The sequence below is a fragment of the Prinia subflava genome, chromosome 20, assembly GCF_021018805.1.
Source record: "Prinia subflava isolate CZ2003 ecotype Zambia chromosome 20, Cam_Psub_1.2, whole genome shotgun sequence".
Taxonomy (NCBI): domain Eukaryota; kingdom Metazoa; phylum Chordata; class Aves; order Passeriformes; family Cisticolidae; genus Prinia; species Prinia subflava.
In genome coordinates this window covers 4,198,858-4,212,712 of record NC_086266.1, presented here as the reverse complement: position 1 = coordinate 4,212,712, position 13,855 = coordinate 4,198,858, and the positions used below count along the sequence as shown (strand labels likewise).

Here is a 13,855-nt window from a genome sequence, read left to right as displayed (position 1 = left end):
GCTGCCCAGACTTCAAACAAGAGGACCAAGTTTGCCCTCAAGAGCACTGTGGTGTGCAACACTGGAGCCTTGCAGGTTTTTGGAGCAGCACTAACTCTTTGGGGTATTTGCTGCCACTTTAGAAAGGGTTGTTTGATACAACTGGAAATGCCTCTGGGACTGGAGACTTCACTAGGCCAGCCTGATGTTTGTTGATGAGGAGTGTGTCAGGGAGGAGCTCAGGAAATGCTCTGCACTGGCAAAGGGCTGTGGGCAGCAGGAGCTTCAGAGCCTCCTGCCTGCCCTGACCTCACCCTCCCTGCTCTGCTGGGGGAGGTTGGTGTTCTCTGCCCAGCTGAGCTCAGTCCTTAAATTATGGACAGTCCAAACTGCATTGTCAGTGCTGTGCATTGCTGGGGTCAAGTGGAGCTGACTGGAGTCAGTGCCTTCTCTGTACTTGTTCAAGCAGCAGAATTCAGGTCAGGCAGGCATCCACGCCCAGCAGCCTTGGGAATGCTTAGGGGTGATCCAGGCACCCCTGCTGAAGCAAGGGCCAGGCTGTGAGCTGTGTCTGCAGGCAGCTGTTGGTGCCTTTGGGATGGTGGCAGCAGTGATTTTGCAGTAATCCCTCAGGCAGGGAGTCCCTCTGAGGTGTCTGAGATTTTTCACTCTCCTCCCTGTGAGTCAGTCCCTGTTGCCCAAGGTATGTACACAATTAGTTCCCTTCCAGACTCAATTGTGCAGCGGATTGGTGATAAATCATATATTAAAGAACGAGTTTCAGAGGAGAGGTGTGAGGTGAAGGAAGGCGTTTGAGATGAGGGTGGTGAGCAGTGCTGAATCCAGCTGACAGCTGAATCAAAGCTGTTGCCAGCTTATCTGAGGGCACCTTCCTTCCTACTGCTGTTAATGATGGGATTTTCCCAGACTGGAAGAAAGTGCAAATAAAAACTTAGTGCTCTCTTTCTTCTGTGCATTGTCAGTTTGAAATCTCCCTTTGCTGTGGGAGAGGTGAGGGACACGTTTCCATTACAGCAGCTGCCCCCTCATTCCCTGTCATTAGTGCTGAGCTCTCTCATGCTCATGCAGAGTTTCAGGCTGCCATCAGTGCTCTTGATTTATATATCCATCATATCCCAGAAGTAGGTTATTCTTCCCAAATATATTTCATGTGGGTTACATAAATGTTGGTTTATGTGTCTCATTTCCCTTGGCTAACACCAGCTTAAGTGATGGTGTTCATGAATGAAGTTTCATCCATTTTGGAGTTTTATTTCGAAGGGTAGGTGTTGTAGAGGGCATTAAAGCATAAAATTATACATGCAAATATAATCCCTGTGTAATGCCATTGACCTAATTCAGATTTCTTCTTCGTGTAAGGAGTGCTCAGTCTAACTTCCACCATTTCCCAAATACCAGTGGTTTGATGGAAACAAGGCATTAGGATGATGTCTTTAATGATGGATTTATGGGGTGAAGGTTATTGCAGTGGCAGGGAATTGGCACAAGGAAGATAACAGGTAAAGGAGGCAGCTGCCTTGCCAAAGGTGAATTGATGAGCATTGGCATGAAGAGCAAATCCTGGAACTAGTACTTGAGCTGAAAAAACACATGCTACAGTCACAGAAGGCATTTATAATTGTTAATTTTCAGAAGAAATTCTGTCATTTGATTTCTGCCAAATGGTAATTTTCTGGTAATGACAAATTGCAGATGAATTCCCCAGAATCCTGGAAAATACTTAGCTGGAGTGGGAAAAATGCCCTGGTTAATCTCTTTAGCATGTAATTCTTCCTGTTTAGAAGTTCAGTCTGACAGGATTAGCTTTACGACTTATGATGTTCACAGCAACTCCAAAAAAAGCAATTCAGGCACAATTGCTGGCCTCAGTGTTGGTTATTTTTTGGGTGGAGGAGCTCAAGGAGGGCATGGCCTGCCACAGATGTGTCTGAGGAGTGGTGCTCCGTGACATTTCTTTAAAAGGAACTTGAAAAGGAATAAAGAAAGATAATCAAAGGCATAGAATGAGTTTGGTGTGAGGAGAGAGAGTGAATAGAATAGCATTCTTCAGCTCCAAAAGAGATGCCAGACAGGAGAGATGATAACAGGTCTATAAAATCACTAAGAAGGTGGAAAAGGTGACCAGATAGTGATTATTCACTGTTTCTCACAGCAGCTGAACTGAGGGGAGTCAAAGGAAATTATCAGGCAGCAAATTTAAATCAGCAAGAAACACTTGGTTCAGATGAAAAACAAACAGGTTGAGGAACTGACTGCCACTGAGTATTGTGGAGTTAGAAATGAGATCAAGGACTCGTAAGATTTGTCATGAAGATAAATCTTTCAAAGGTTATTTTAACAATGAGATCTGGATGCAAATTCTTGTTTTGGAATTTTCTATGGTATAATGCTTACAGCTGGTCCATTTTGTGTCCATTTTGTACCCATTTTGTACCATGGCCCTAAACTTGTACTTGCCAAAGACACGAGACAGGACTGGATTAATCCATAATGCTCCAACTAGATCTGGCCCACCACGTGTTTTCCTGTACATGCAGGTTGTGGTGTTCCAAAAATTCGTTGCTTCTGGAAGGTTTTGGGTTTGTGCTGGTGTGGGACTGATCTTCACAGATCAAGGGATGAAGTTTGGATCTCAGTACATGTGAACAGCATTTGAGTGACATCTTGCAGAGACCACTTTCTGTTTGCACTGAGATTGTCCACAGTGGCCCCGAGATGCAGAACTTTGCTTCCATGTGTCTGTGATGCCATGGAAAAAATGACTATTTTTATGTCAGGATTATTTTAATTACTGTAAGGATCTTGCTTTTGAATCTTTATAGCTGTAATGCTTTCATATTATGAAATTTTTTCTCTTTAAAATTCTCTTTAAAATCTCCTCACTACCTTATGTCAGTGATTTCAAACCTCACCCCAAACTGGCAGGTATGGGGTGCTCAGCTGGAACACAGCAGAATGGTGACTGCTTTTCCCACACCCACAATTTCCAGGTGATGCTAGAAAAATAGGAGTCAGGCTGCATTCACTGAGTCAGCTGTGGTCACAGCAGAGCTGCTGCTGTTCCTGGAGGAGGGTGTCATGCCCTGTGCTCTCTGGAGTGTTGCTGAATGCTTTCCCTTTCACCTGGAAGGTTTCAGACACCTTTAGGCAGCGAGCTGAACGCATGCAGGACCTGCATCCTCTCTGCTGCCCCTCTGGAGCCCCCCCTGCCCAGGTAACAGTCTCCTTTTTGGTTTCATTTTCCCAGGGATATCCCTGCCCATTCCGGTCATTGGTTTGCAGGATGACTCCCGCGTGTTCGTGAACGGGACCTGCGTCCTGAACGACGAGAACTTCGTCCTCATCGGGTCCTTCATGGCTTTCTTCATCCCCCTCATCATCATGGTGATCACGTACTGCCTGACCGTGCAGGTGCTGCAGAGGCAGGCCACGGTGTTCATGTGCGGGGAGGTGCCCAAGCAGAGGAGGAGCAGCGTGAACTGCCTCAAGAAGGAGAACAACACGGAGAACATTTCCATGCTCCACAATCACGAGGGGGCTTCCCACTTGAACTCCCCCGTGAGCAAGGAGGCGGTGCTGTTCAGGAAGGGAACCATGCAGTCCATCAACAACGAGAGGAGGGCCTCCAAGGTCCTGGGCATCGTCTTCTTTCTGTTCCTCATCATGTGGTGCCCGTTCTTCATCACCAACGTCATGTCCGTGCTGTGCAAGGAGGCCTGCGACAAGGACCTGCTGAGCGAGCTGCTGGACGTGTTTGTGTGGGTGGGGTACGTGTGCTCGGGGGTGAACCCCCTGGTGTACACCCTCTTCAACAAAACCTACCGCAGGGCTTTCTCCAACTACATCCGCTGCCACTACAAGCCCGGCAAAAAGTCGGCGCTGCGGCAGAACCAGTGTCTGAACGTGGCCTCGACGGCTTTGTACGGGAAGGACCTGACTTTGACCAGTTACAGAAATGGCAATGAGTTCAACAGCATGGAGCTGGACGAGGCTGAGGAGGGCCTGGAGATGCAGCCAGGGACCTCAGAGCTCTCCATAAACAGCTGCAATGTTGTGAGTGAACGGGTGAGCTGCGTGTGAAGGCGGCTCTGGCGGACTTTCGCCGTAGCCAAAATACATTGTGTAAAAAAAAAGTGTCTGTCAAAGGACAATGTAAATATTGCATTCTGAACAAAGCTTTCTTTTTTTTAAAAAAAAAAAAAAAAAAAGAGAAAAAGGAGTTGTCTTTCCAGTCCAGTACTTAAAATAATATATATTAATATACTGCAGTGAAGTTTAAGGTTCTATATTTACTGTTAATACTAGATCAGAACTATTAGTTACTTTGCATATGTCATGGACAAAATGTTTGAATTCTTCTTCCAGTGCATGAACAAAAATGCTGAATATTTATCTCAGGTGGAATTTGCTGGAGTCCAGAATGGCACGTTAATAGTTATATATCAAATACATGCTATTAGACTTGGTCAGTATAACTTTCTTTTTCAAGTTGACAGTAAATATATACTTTAAATCCTCACCCCTATTTGTGCCGTGTAAAGACTTTACAGAAACCTGGCAGAGAGACATCACAGCAGCGTGCAGGCACCTGGCCAGACAAGTCCTGTTCTAGCTAGTGGCTTCTGCCACACTGGGTCATTCTTGCACTTCAGGGGACCTTTGTTAGGTTCTGGCTCCCTCTCCAGTCCTGCTTTCTCTTTCTGTTCCTCAGGAGGCTCTGGCTCTCCTGGGAAGGGTAGGGAATGTGGTTTTGCAGTCCTGGCTGGGGCCACTTTCAGACTTGGAGAAGAAGCGTGAGAAACAGAGCGATCCCCAGTTATCCATCTCAAACATTCAATAAATGGAATTCACTGAAAGCCCTCCTTTGGTCTTGCAGATATCCACCAGCTCTGGGATGGAGCAGGCTGTGCTCAGCACTGCCCTCACAGATTGCTGCAGGATCAGGGGCTTTAGCCTGCCTGAAGAAAAGCACTCTGGCTTTGGGAGAGCCCGAAATCTCTGCTCTCCTCACATCCAGCCATTCCTTAGCTGGTTTAGCATTTGCTTTTATTTCCCAGCACAGTGCTGGTGATGGAACACTGCTTTGGGAGCAGAGCAGAAGGTTCTCTGTGTGGTGCTGGCCAGGGGGAGGCTGTGGGGAGCAGGAATTGCCTCCCTGGGGAGAGCAGTGAGCGAGGGTCCCTGCTCCTGTCCCAGGAGGGAGTGGGCAGAGCAGGATTGGAATCATTTGCTGGTGACGTTGTTCTAAAGCAAATGGTGACCAGGGACAGCAGGGAAGCAGACCTGGAGCTAGTACATGGAGTATTAATCTGGAGTAACTTTTAAATTTGATTTATTCCATTTTACTCGCAAGGTAAATTAGAGTAGATCATATTAACACCACTACATCTTTAATGAAAGCATCCACATTGGGACTGAGAGCATTTTAAGTAATCTACTTTTAATACACACCATGTACAATTTGAATTAATTTTCCTCTGCATTCCTGTGTACACAAACCCTCCAAGGCACTGTGTCTTTCTGGCACTGTGCCTCTGGGGTGATGCCTCTCATGCAGATTTCCTTATGTGGAGCATTGTCTAATGCCAGATATCACCCATAAGGTTTTTATATCTTCATTAACTACTACACAGATGCTGCAATGCCCATCTAACATGGATGCATTTAGCATCACTGACAGCCTCTGGCTAAGATAATTGTCAGAACAGAGAAGCTTACACTAGGCATGGATAAATCGCATTTTATTTACATGAATTGCTTGTACTCTCAGCTTGCTGTGTTCACTCCATTAAAATTAACTTGTAGAAGAACTGGAAAATTCTACCAGTGCCTGAGGGGGTGTTGTGCTGTTGTGTGCAGCTACAACCTCTCTGAGGCCACTACTAAAACACAAAAAAACCACTAAAAACATTTGGGTTGTATCTGCTGCTGGGTTGGTCCCACACTGATGCCCTGAAGTTGATATTTTCTCCCTCATGCCCTCCTGGGATAAATCCATATTATTTCCCTGCAGGCAGAGGAGGGATCCCAGTGCAGAGTGCAGCTCAGTGCTTGCTGCTCCATGTGCCAACCTGCAGATACCACCATGGGCTTGAAAGATTGGGAATCCACCCTCCTCTCCAAAAAGGTCAGGTAATCAGTAGGAAAACCACTGGCCAGAGACACAAACTTGCACCTCCAGCGACTGAGATTTTATTATCTCAAACAGTACAGAAAAATAATTTTTAAAAAAAATTTAAAAAAAAAATCACAGTACATTTTAATTTTTTCTCCCCCTTTGGGTGAATTTATAGCACATCTCCTCCAAACATGTATATGTGTATGTATATATATATACAAACTCACACGTGTGAGTTTGTACTTATATATATACACACACATATATATATATATCTTTAAGAACCAACCACAGGCTTTGAAAGCATTTAGCAATAAGTTGAATCACAGTAGCTTCTAGCACATGTGTAAGTCGTGTGAAAAGCTCCTTTCCACAGCATCCTCGAGCTCAGTGTAAGTGTTCACACAGGCATTGTCTTTGCATAGGAGCCTTCATGTCTCACCCTTGCCAGTTCTGTTGTATGGGCAAAAAAAAAAAAAAAGGGAACCTGCTATATTTGGATGTAAATAATGAGAACTGAACAGAGAATTTTCAGAATTTTTATAAGTGTTTTTAAAAAATAAAAATCAGCGCCAGAACTGTAAATATGCCAACCTCAGCTGGACCTGTTCTGATGTCCATCTCCTGTTTGGATGAAGAGCCAAGGGGACTGACTGCCTTACAGCCTGCGTTCCTCCCAGCCAGCAGGGAGAACATTTCTCTGAATGGTTAAATACTGTCACGTACCCAACTTTCTTTGGGTCATTCACATCAGGGTTTTGTGATGCTGCTATTAATTTATTAAAGAAAGTTTGTTGGTTTAATCATTCTTCATTATTTTTTTTTTCTTTTCATGGTCTGTCAGAAAATAAATAAGTGAACATGCCCTCTCTTTCTTTCATCTGTCCCCAGCTAAAATATGTCCTCACCAAGAAAACAAACCAACAACAAAAAATAAGAATGAAGATCTATACTTAAAGTATGGCCCACAGCTTTTTAATCACAGGAATTAGTGTCAGCAGATATCCCAAAACTCCCAACCCCAAAACTTGTTAAATGTGAAAGCAGTGATAGACTATTCTCCCTTTTCAAATTGCTCCCTCCAGGAACAACTGTCAAAATTTACTTTTTTTTTTTTAAACTATGTGAATTTGAAGAACTGATTTAGTTCTCTGAAACTTAACCAAAGTCAGGTTGTCCCCACAGCTGCTTTGCTTCTCCTGAGATGTAACCATCAACTGTGGTGGTGCCTCCAGAAGCCCTGCCTGGGGCTGGAAGCTTTGTGTGAGTCCTCAAATCCCAGCTCAGGTATGGTTTTATCTTACAAACAGTGTCTGTGGTAGTGTTTTGCTTTGATTTGGACTGCAGAAGTGGAGATAATTCCTTGGAAATGGCTGGAGGCTGAGATGTGCTGCCTGCTTTGTTTCCCAAAGCAGATGGAGCGGTGCAGAGGCTGCCCACGGCCAGCACACACGCAGAGGCTCTGTCCTTTGGGACTGGGGATTCTGCTCCTGGGGGCAGGACTGGCCTCATCCTCAGCTCTAGGGGCTTGCAGCCTTCCCTGCCCAGGTCAGAAGCAAGGCTGGTGTCAGTGTCCAGGCACAAACCCCGTGGCTGGGCACCCTGCTTTGGAGACCTGGGCTGGCTCATCCATTCCACACAGCCAGGCCTGGGGTGTGGCACCCATGGGATCACCCTGGGGGCTTTGGGGACCCCTGTGTGCCTCACAGGCTGTGCTGGGAGGAGAAGGGCAGCTCCCCTCCTGTGCTTGCTGAAGGTAAGAGCAGCTACCCAGGGGCTGTGGCATTTGGGAGGTGACACAGTTCAGAGCCAGTGCTGAGGAGTTTTAAGGCATCCCCCCTCACCACGGCTCTTTATTGTCTGAATAGCTGGGAGTCTGTAATAGTTTTCATCTGAGTGATGCTTTAAAGATGTAAATGTTAGGCCCTGTGTGAGTAAGCACTGTGAACAGCGTGGTTCTTGCTGTTTTCTCTGCAGACACACTCATGTCACTCCTCAGAGCCTTTCTTCTGGAGAGCCTGTGAAGAGTTTCATCACTGGTGTGGAGGGTGTCTGGTGCTCTTCCCAGTCAGCATCCAAGGTGCTGGAGCCATGAGGGCCCTGGAGAGACACAAGTTTTAAAGAAGAAACATCTTCTGAGGAAGAAAAGCCAACCGCAATCAGCCCTTCAGAAACACCACTTAACTCTGAGCTACTGAAGGGTGTCTGATACTGTGGCAGACAAATTGTGCATTCCAACAGCAGAGCCCGCCTGTGATAAAGGAGCAGATGTCTCTTGGATGGCTTTCCTCGCTGTGTCACAGTGTCATTAGGATAGCTACATGCCAAGAACTGCGCTTGGCTTTGTCTCCATTTCAGGGGCGGAGAAGGCATCAGAGCTTTTTCCCAGGAAAAGGCACACACAAGAGCACCAAGCCTTGAGCAGGTGAAGCAGAAGGACAGAGATGGGCAGATGTCTGTGCCCACATCTGTGCCCATGAACACACACATCCCAGAGGGCCACAGATGTCACCACACTTCGTTCTTCCTTCAAAAGAATGGGAGTATCTGAAAAGCTTGGGAGGAAACCTGTGGCAGGAGATCAGATATACCTGCTGGTGTGATTGGGGAGTGGGGGCTGTTCCAGTGGTATTGTAGTTTGTGGAGGTGCATTATCAAAAAAATAAACTTTTTTTTTTTTTTTTTTTCATTTTTAACTATGAAGTTGTCATTATCTGTTTTGTCTCTCCCTTGTTTTTCTGTAACTCTCAGGTCTTCTGCTTGTTTGCTTTTACAGACACTGAAGCCTGTGCTCTGAAGCTGTCAGAAAACCTCCATGTGATGTGCCATTCCCTCTCAGCCGTGCAGGGATGCTGCAATCCCGTAACAACATGGAACTGATACACAGAGAGGGTGGAAATAAAATAGGAATTAGAAGCATGTTTCTAACAACTGGGGTATTCGAGGCTAGGACTGCACTTGCTGGTGAGGCAGCAGTGACAGCAACTGAAATGCTTGTTGAGGGCTCAGCTCCTGCAGTCACACAGGAATTTATCCCATAGATAGATCCCTTCTTCACAGCAGAAGGGCCCAGGTCAGCCCTTGTGTCCTCAGCTCTGGTTTGGCAGAGCTCAGGCACCAAGCCAGCCATCTGCACAGCAGCACCGCCCCAGAGACACGTCCCAGAGTGTGGGAGGAACAAACATCCTGAAGAGAGAACGCTATTTTTGGGCTAAGGTCCTTCCAAGTCCTAGCAAAGCCATGAAAAATTTTGGAGGAAGGCAGGAGAGGCCTGTGCCAGTGCATCTCCCACACACAGGACAGTGTGAAGTCAAGGCATGGCAAAGGCTGCGTGTTCCCAGCCCTGAGCCAGCCCCAAGTTCTGTGAAGAAACATTTCTCTTGCATTCTCAGAAGCATCCAGAATCAGCTTGGCCAGCCCAAGGCCGACTGCATGCAGTCACGGGAGTGTGTTTTGTTTTATGCAACAACATTTCCATGGACATTCCATGTTACTGGAGATGGTCTCAGTCTGCTCAGGAGAGCAGCAGCGTTGAGGAAATGTCCTTTTGGGCTGCCTTCAGCTGGTGTGGTTGATCAAACCCTGGTGAGAAGCTTTCAGGGCTGAGTCGGCTTTGTGCTTGCACTGCCTGACTTTTTAAAAACACTTTTTTTTGTTGCTGTAGCCAGGAGCTTCGTGCTTTTTCTTCAGCTGAGTAAATTGTGCTGTTGGCCTTTTAAGCTCTCTGTTGTTAAAAGTGAACTTTGCTGAAGCTGGCAGGCAACGAGGTTATTGTTTTCTCAGTGTGGGTGTTTCTAAATAAATTGACATCACACGCACAAAGTTCTGGGCAGCTACCAGCCAAGATGAACTGGAGAGTCCCAAAGTTTGGGACATATTTCCATTTCAACAGTGAGGAGTGGAACATCATCAGATAAAAGGCAAAGACTGTTCTCTTCTGGGCTTCATGCATTGGGTGGGGACCTCTTGGTGGCACAGTGACTCTCTCAGGCTCCCTGGGCAGCCCTGGCTCTGCAGTCAGACCCTGTGAGGTACAAAGGATGTTTGGGTACCTAGAGACAGGATGAGATCCTGTGCTGCCTCTGTTTCCTTCTCCTGTGTAAATTTTCTGTAGCCATGTCATGTTACACTCACCTACATGTTAGACCACTGCCTGGTTGTGTTTGTGTCTTACGCTGCAATGCAAGATGTAACCAGCAGTATTTATTCTGTTATAGCTGTTAAACCAGCTGGGGCAGGGTTCTTTATCCCTTCCAGGACCCATCCTCCCTCAGGGGATCTCTGCTGTCCATGGGCCATCGAGGCTCCCTGCAGGGCTGATCCAATTCCATCATCCATGGGAGATGCTGCACCCAGGGGAGGAGCCCAGCATTCCCACCTGGATAAACCCTGGCATTCAGAGCCCAGCACAGCCTGTGTGCACTGCATTCCCACCTGGATAAACCCTGGGATTCAGAGCCCAGCACAGCCTGTGTGCTCTGCATTCCCAATGGATAAACCCTGGGATTCAGAGCCCAGCACAGCCTGTGTGCTCTGCATTCCCACCTGGATAAACCCTGGCATTCAGAGCCCAGCACAGCCTGTGTGCTCTGCATTCCCACCTGGATAAACCCTGGCATTCAGAGCCCAGCACAGCCTGTGTGCACTGCATTCCCACCTGGATAAACCCTGGCATTCAGAGCCCAGCACAGCCTGTGTGCACTGCATTCCCACCTGGATAAACCCTGGCATTCAGAGCCCAGCACAGCCTGTGTGCTCTGCATTCCCACCTGGATAAACCCTGGGATCCAGAGCCCAGCACAGCCTGTGTGCTCTGCATTCCCACCTGGATAAACCCTGGGATTCAGAGCCCAGCACAGCCTGTGTGCTCTGCATTCCCACCTGGATAAACCCTGGCATTCAGAGCCCAGCACAGCCTGTGTGCTCTGCATTCCCACCTGGATAAACCCTGGCATTCAGAGCCCAGCACAGCCTGTGTGCTCTGCATTCCCACCTGGATAAACCCTGGCATTCAGAGCCCAGCACAGCCTGTGTGCTCTGCATTCCCAGGGGAAGGCTGGACCCATCTCACCCCGCGGCACCTCCAGAGGAAACTGCCCCTGCTCCAGGATCATCTCTGCTCCCACAGAGCCACAGCTGCCCTGCAGGAGGGCTGGGCTGGGCTGTGCCAGCACCCTGAACAACAGGGTGTCAGGTTGTATTTCTGCAGGTTTGTTTGCCATCCATTACTGGATGAATTCCAGCAAAGAGTACTCTGCCACCCTTTGTTTCTTTTTAAATAATGATGTCTATATGATATTAAAGGAAGGTGTTCCCTGGTTTGTAAAAACACCTCATATTAAGTACTTTTTTCCCAAATGAAAATAACTCCTGCGAGTTGCTGGTGCTTTGGGGAGGTGGAACATCCAAGAACACCAAAGGTGTGACCTGGCTCTGTCACCTCCATTCACAGCTTCCCAGGCAAGGAAACAAAACCCATCGTTGGTGGATGATCACTGATGGCCGTGGCTCAAATCCTCTCACTGTAGCTGCAGGAACCTTTCACACCCTCCATCAAAGGCCAGGCAGTGCAACCTCGTTTGGCGTCTCAGAGCAGTCAGAGGTGCTGTGCAGGCTGTCCTGGCTGTCTGGGATGAGTGCATGCACCCCTGGGACCACAGCAGCCCTGCCAGTGTGCTCATCCAGCTAAAGGAAGCACCCACACCCAGCTCTCCCTGGACTGAGACCCACTTAAACACTGAGATTGTCTCCTAGGCAGACCCATCAAGAAAGGAAATATCAAAGGCATGTTTAATATTTTCAAATCAGTTTCCTTTTTTTTTTTTTTTTTTTTTTTTTTTTTTTTTTTTTTTTTCCTTTTTTCTTTTTTTAAATGCATCTGCTGGTGTGAGGCTTGCTGAAATGGCATTTTATTTCCTGAATGTAGCAGTCCCGTGTTGTGTCTGGATGCAGATCCAGAGGAGGCAAGCAGCCCAGGATGGCAGGGATGTGAATCCTCGATTTTGGGCTAAGCCTTGTGGTGTCTGTCATTTTTCATCTGGTTGTTTTATCTCTCTGTGCTCTGGGAAGGGTATCTTGACACAGACAGTTTGCAGAGCCATTTCAGCTGTTCAGACAGCTCAGCCACAATATGTTGCCTCAAATTGTTCTGTCAAGCACATGCATCAGCTGTATTTGCCTGCCTTGAAGCTGTGAAAACCAGAGACCCTCCTGAGAAAATTTAGCTTCTACACAGAAATAAAGAGGTTGACAATGCTCTTAAATGCACAAATGCCACACAAGGCAGTGAGCTGCAAACCTGCCACGGCCTGTGAAGCTCCTCAGATACCAGATGATATCATTAGCTCCTGCAGTCCCAAAGCCTTGACATGTAGAAGCTGCCAGGAGGGCTTTGTTGTCCTTCCAAGGTGCAGGCACTGCCTGGAGCTGCACTGGCTCAGGGATGGGTGCTGAGATCCACCAGGGTGCAGGAGCTGGTGGCAGAGTGAGGCAGGGACACGCAGAGGGCACAGCCACAGCTCCCCTTGGGGACCTTTCTGTGGGTGCTCAGTGGCATCAGCACGGGCAGGGCAGTGGCAGGGGCTGGTTTTGGCTGGCACACGCCCCTGGGCACACAGGTCTGGTCAGTGGGGCAGCACTGGGCTGTGGTCACGGTGATGTCACCCCTGGGTCACACCAGAGCTGAACCATGGAGCAAAGCTGTGACACGTCCCTGCTCTGCAGTACACAAAGAACGAGGCTCCTCTCTCACGGTGACAGAGACATTACCCCCTCTGTTTAATTTTCACGCACTAAATACCAAATCCTGGCGGCACCCACCGTGCTGCACCTGCTCTCCGTGTCCCCTGCATCCAAGCACTGATGCTGACACCCAGTGGCCACGGCATTCCCAGCGCCTGCAGGATGCAAAATTTCACCAGGGATGCCTCAGTGAGGGACAGCATCCTCCTTCTCATTTCCTCGAGTGCAGGAGGAGTGAAGAGTTCCCGAGAGGTCACAGAATGGGTAAGTCTGGAAGGGAACACTGGAGCTCATCGTGTTCAAACCCTTCTCAAGCAGGAGCCCCAGGTGCTCTTTAGTCAGGATTGTGTGCAGACAGCTTTTGAATATCTCCAGAGGACACTCCCCAGCCTCTCTGGGCAGCCTGTCTTACTCACATTAAAGAAGTTCCTGCTCATGTTCAGGTGGAAATTCCCGAGTTCCACGGTGCCAGCCTTGCTTTGTGTCTTGCAGCCATTGGCAAGTTACAGTGCTTGAGATACTTGTACTGAGAGGCCACTCAGAAAAATTAAAAATAAGAGGATGGATATGAGGAAACAGAATGTAAACTGATTTTCAAATTACTCTCTTGCTGGCAGCTTGAACATATACTTCAGTGAGAGAAGAAGGGTAATTTTTGAGTTCAGAGACCTTGGCTTTCATCTTTCTTGTTTTGCTACTTCCCAAAAGCAGTTAGAATATGACAGACTAAATGGATTTTGCATTTCCCTGCAGCCTGCACAGGATTGTGCTTTTGTATGTGTGACAAGTATTGACATTCTCTGGGGAGAAAAAAGCTGTGTAGGAAAAGTTGGGTTTATTCTTCAACAAATGGCTCTAAGACTTTATCAGTCAAAGACAGAAAGAAGACTAAACTCATGGGTATGCAAAGACAAAGACAAAGACATGTCTCACCAAACATGTGGAGCTTAGTTGTTAAAAATGTGTGGAACCCAGACATGAGCTGGGAACAATAAG

General features: G+C 47.5%; 1 protein-coding gene across 3 annotated transcripts in view; it reads left to right on the top strand.

The window, feature by feature from the left end:
- HTR2C (5-hydroxytryptamine receptor 2C) overlaps nucleotides 1-8,650 on the top strand; it is a 205,872-nt gene extending 197,222 nt beyond the window's left edge. For all 3 annotated transcript variants that reach the window (XM_063416825.1, XM_063416822.1, XM_063416823.1), the window contains one exon: nucleotides 3,248-8,650. In XM_063416825.1, coding sequence (XP_063272895.1) covers nucleotides 3,248-4,080 — 833 coding nt within the window. In that variant the 3' untranslated portion in view covers nucleotides 4,081-8,650. The remainder of the gene's footprint in view (nucleotides 1-3,247) is intronic.
- Nucleotides 8,651-13,855: the final 5,205 nt, after the last annotated feature.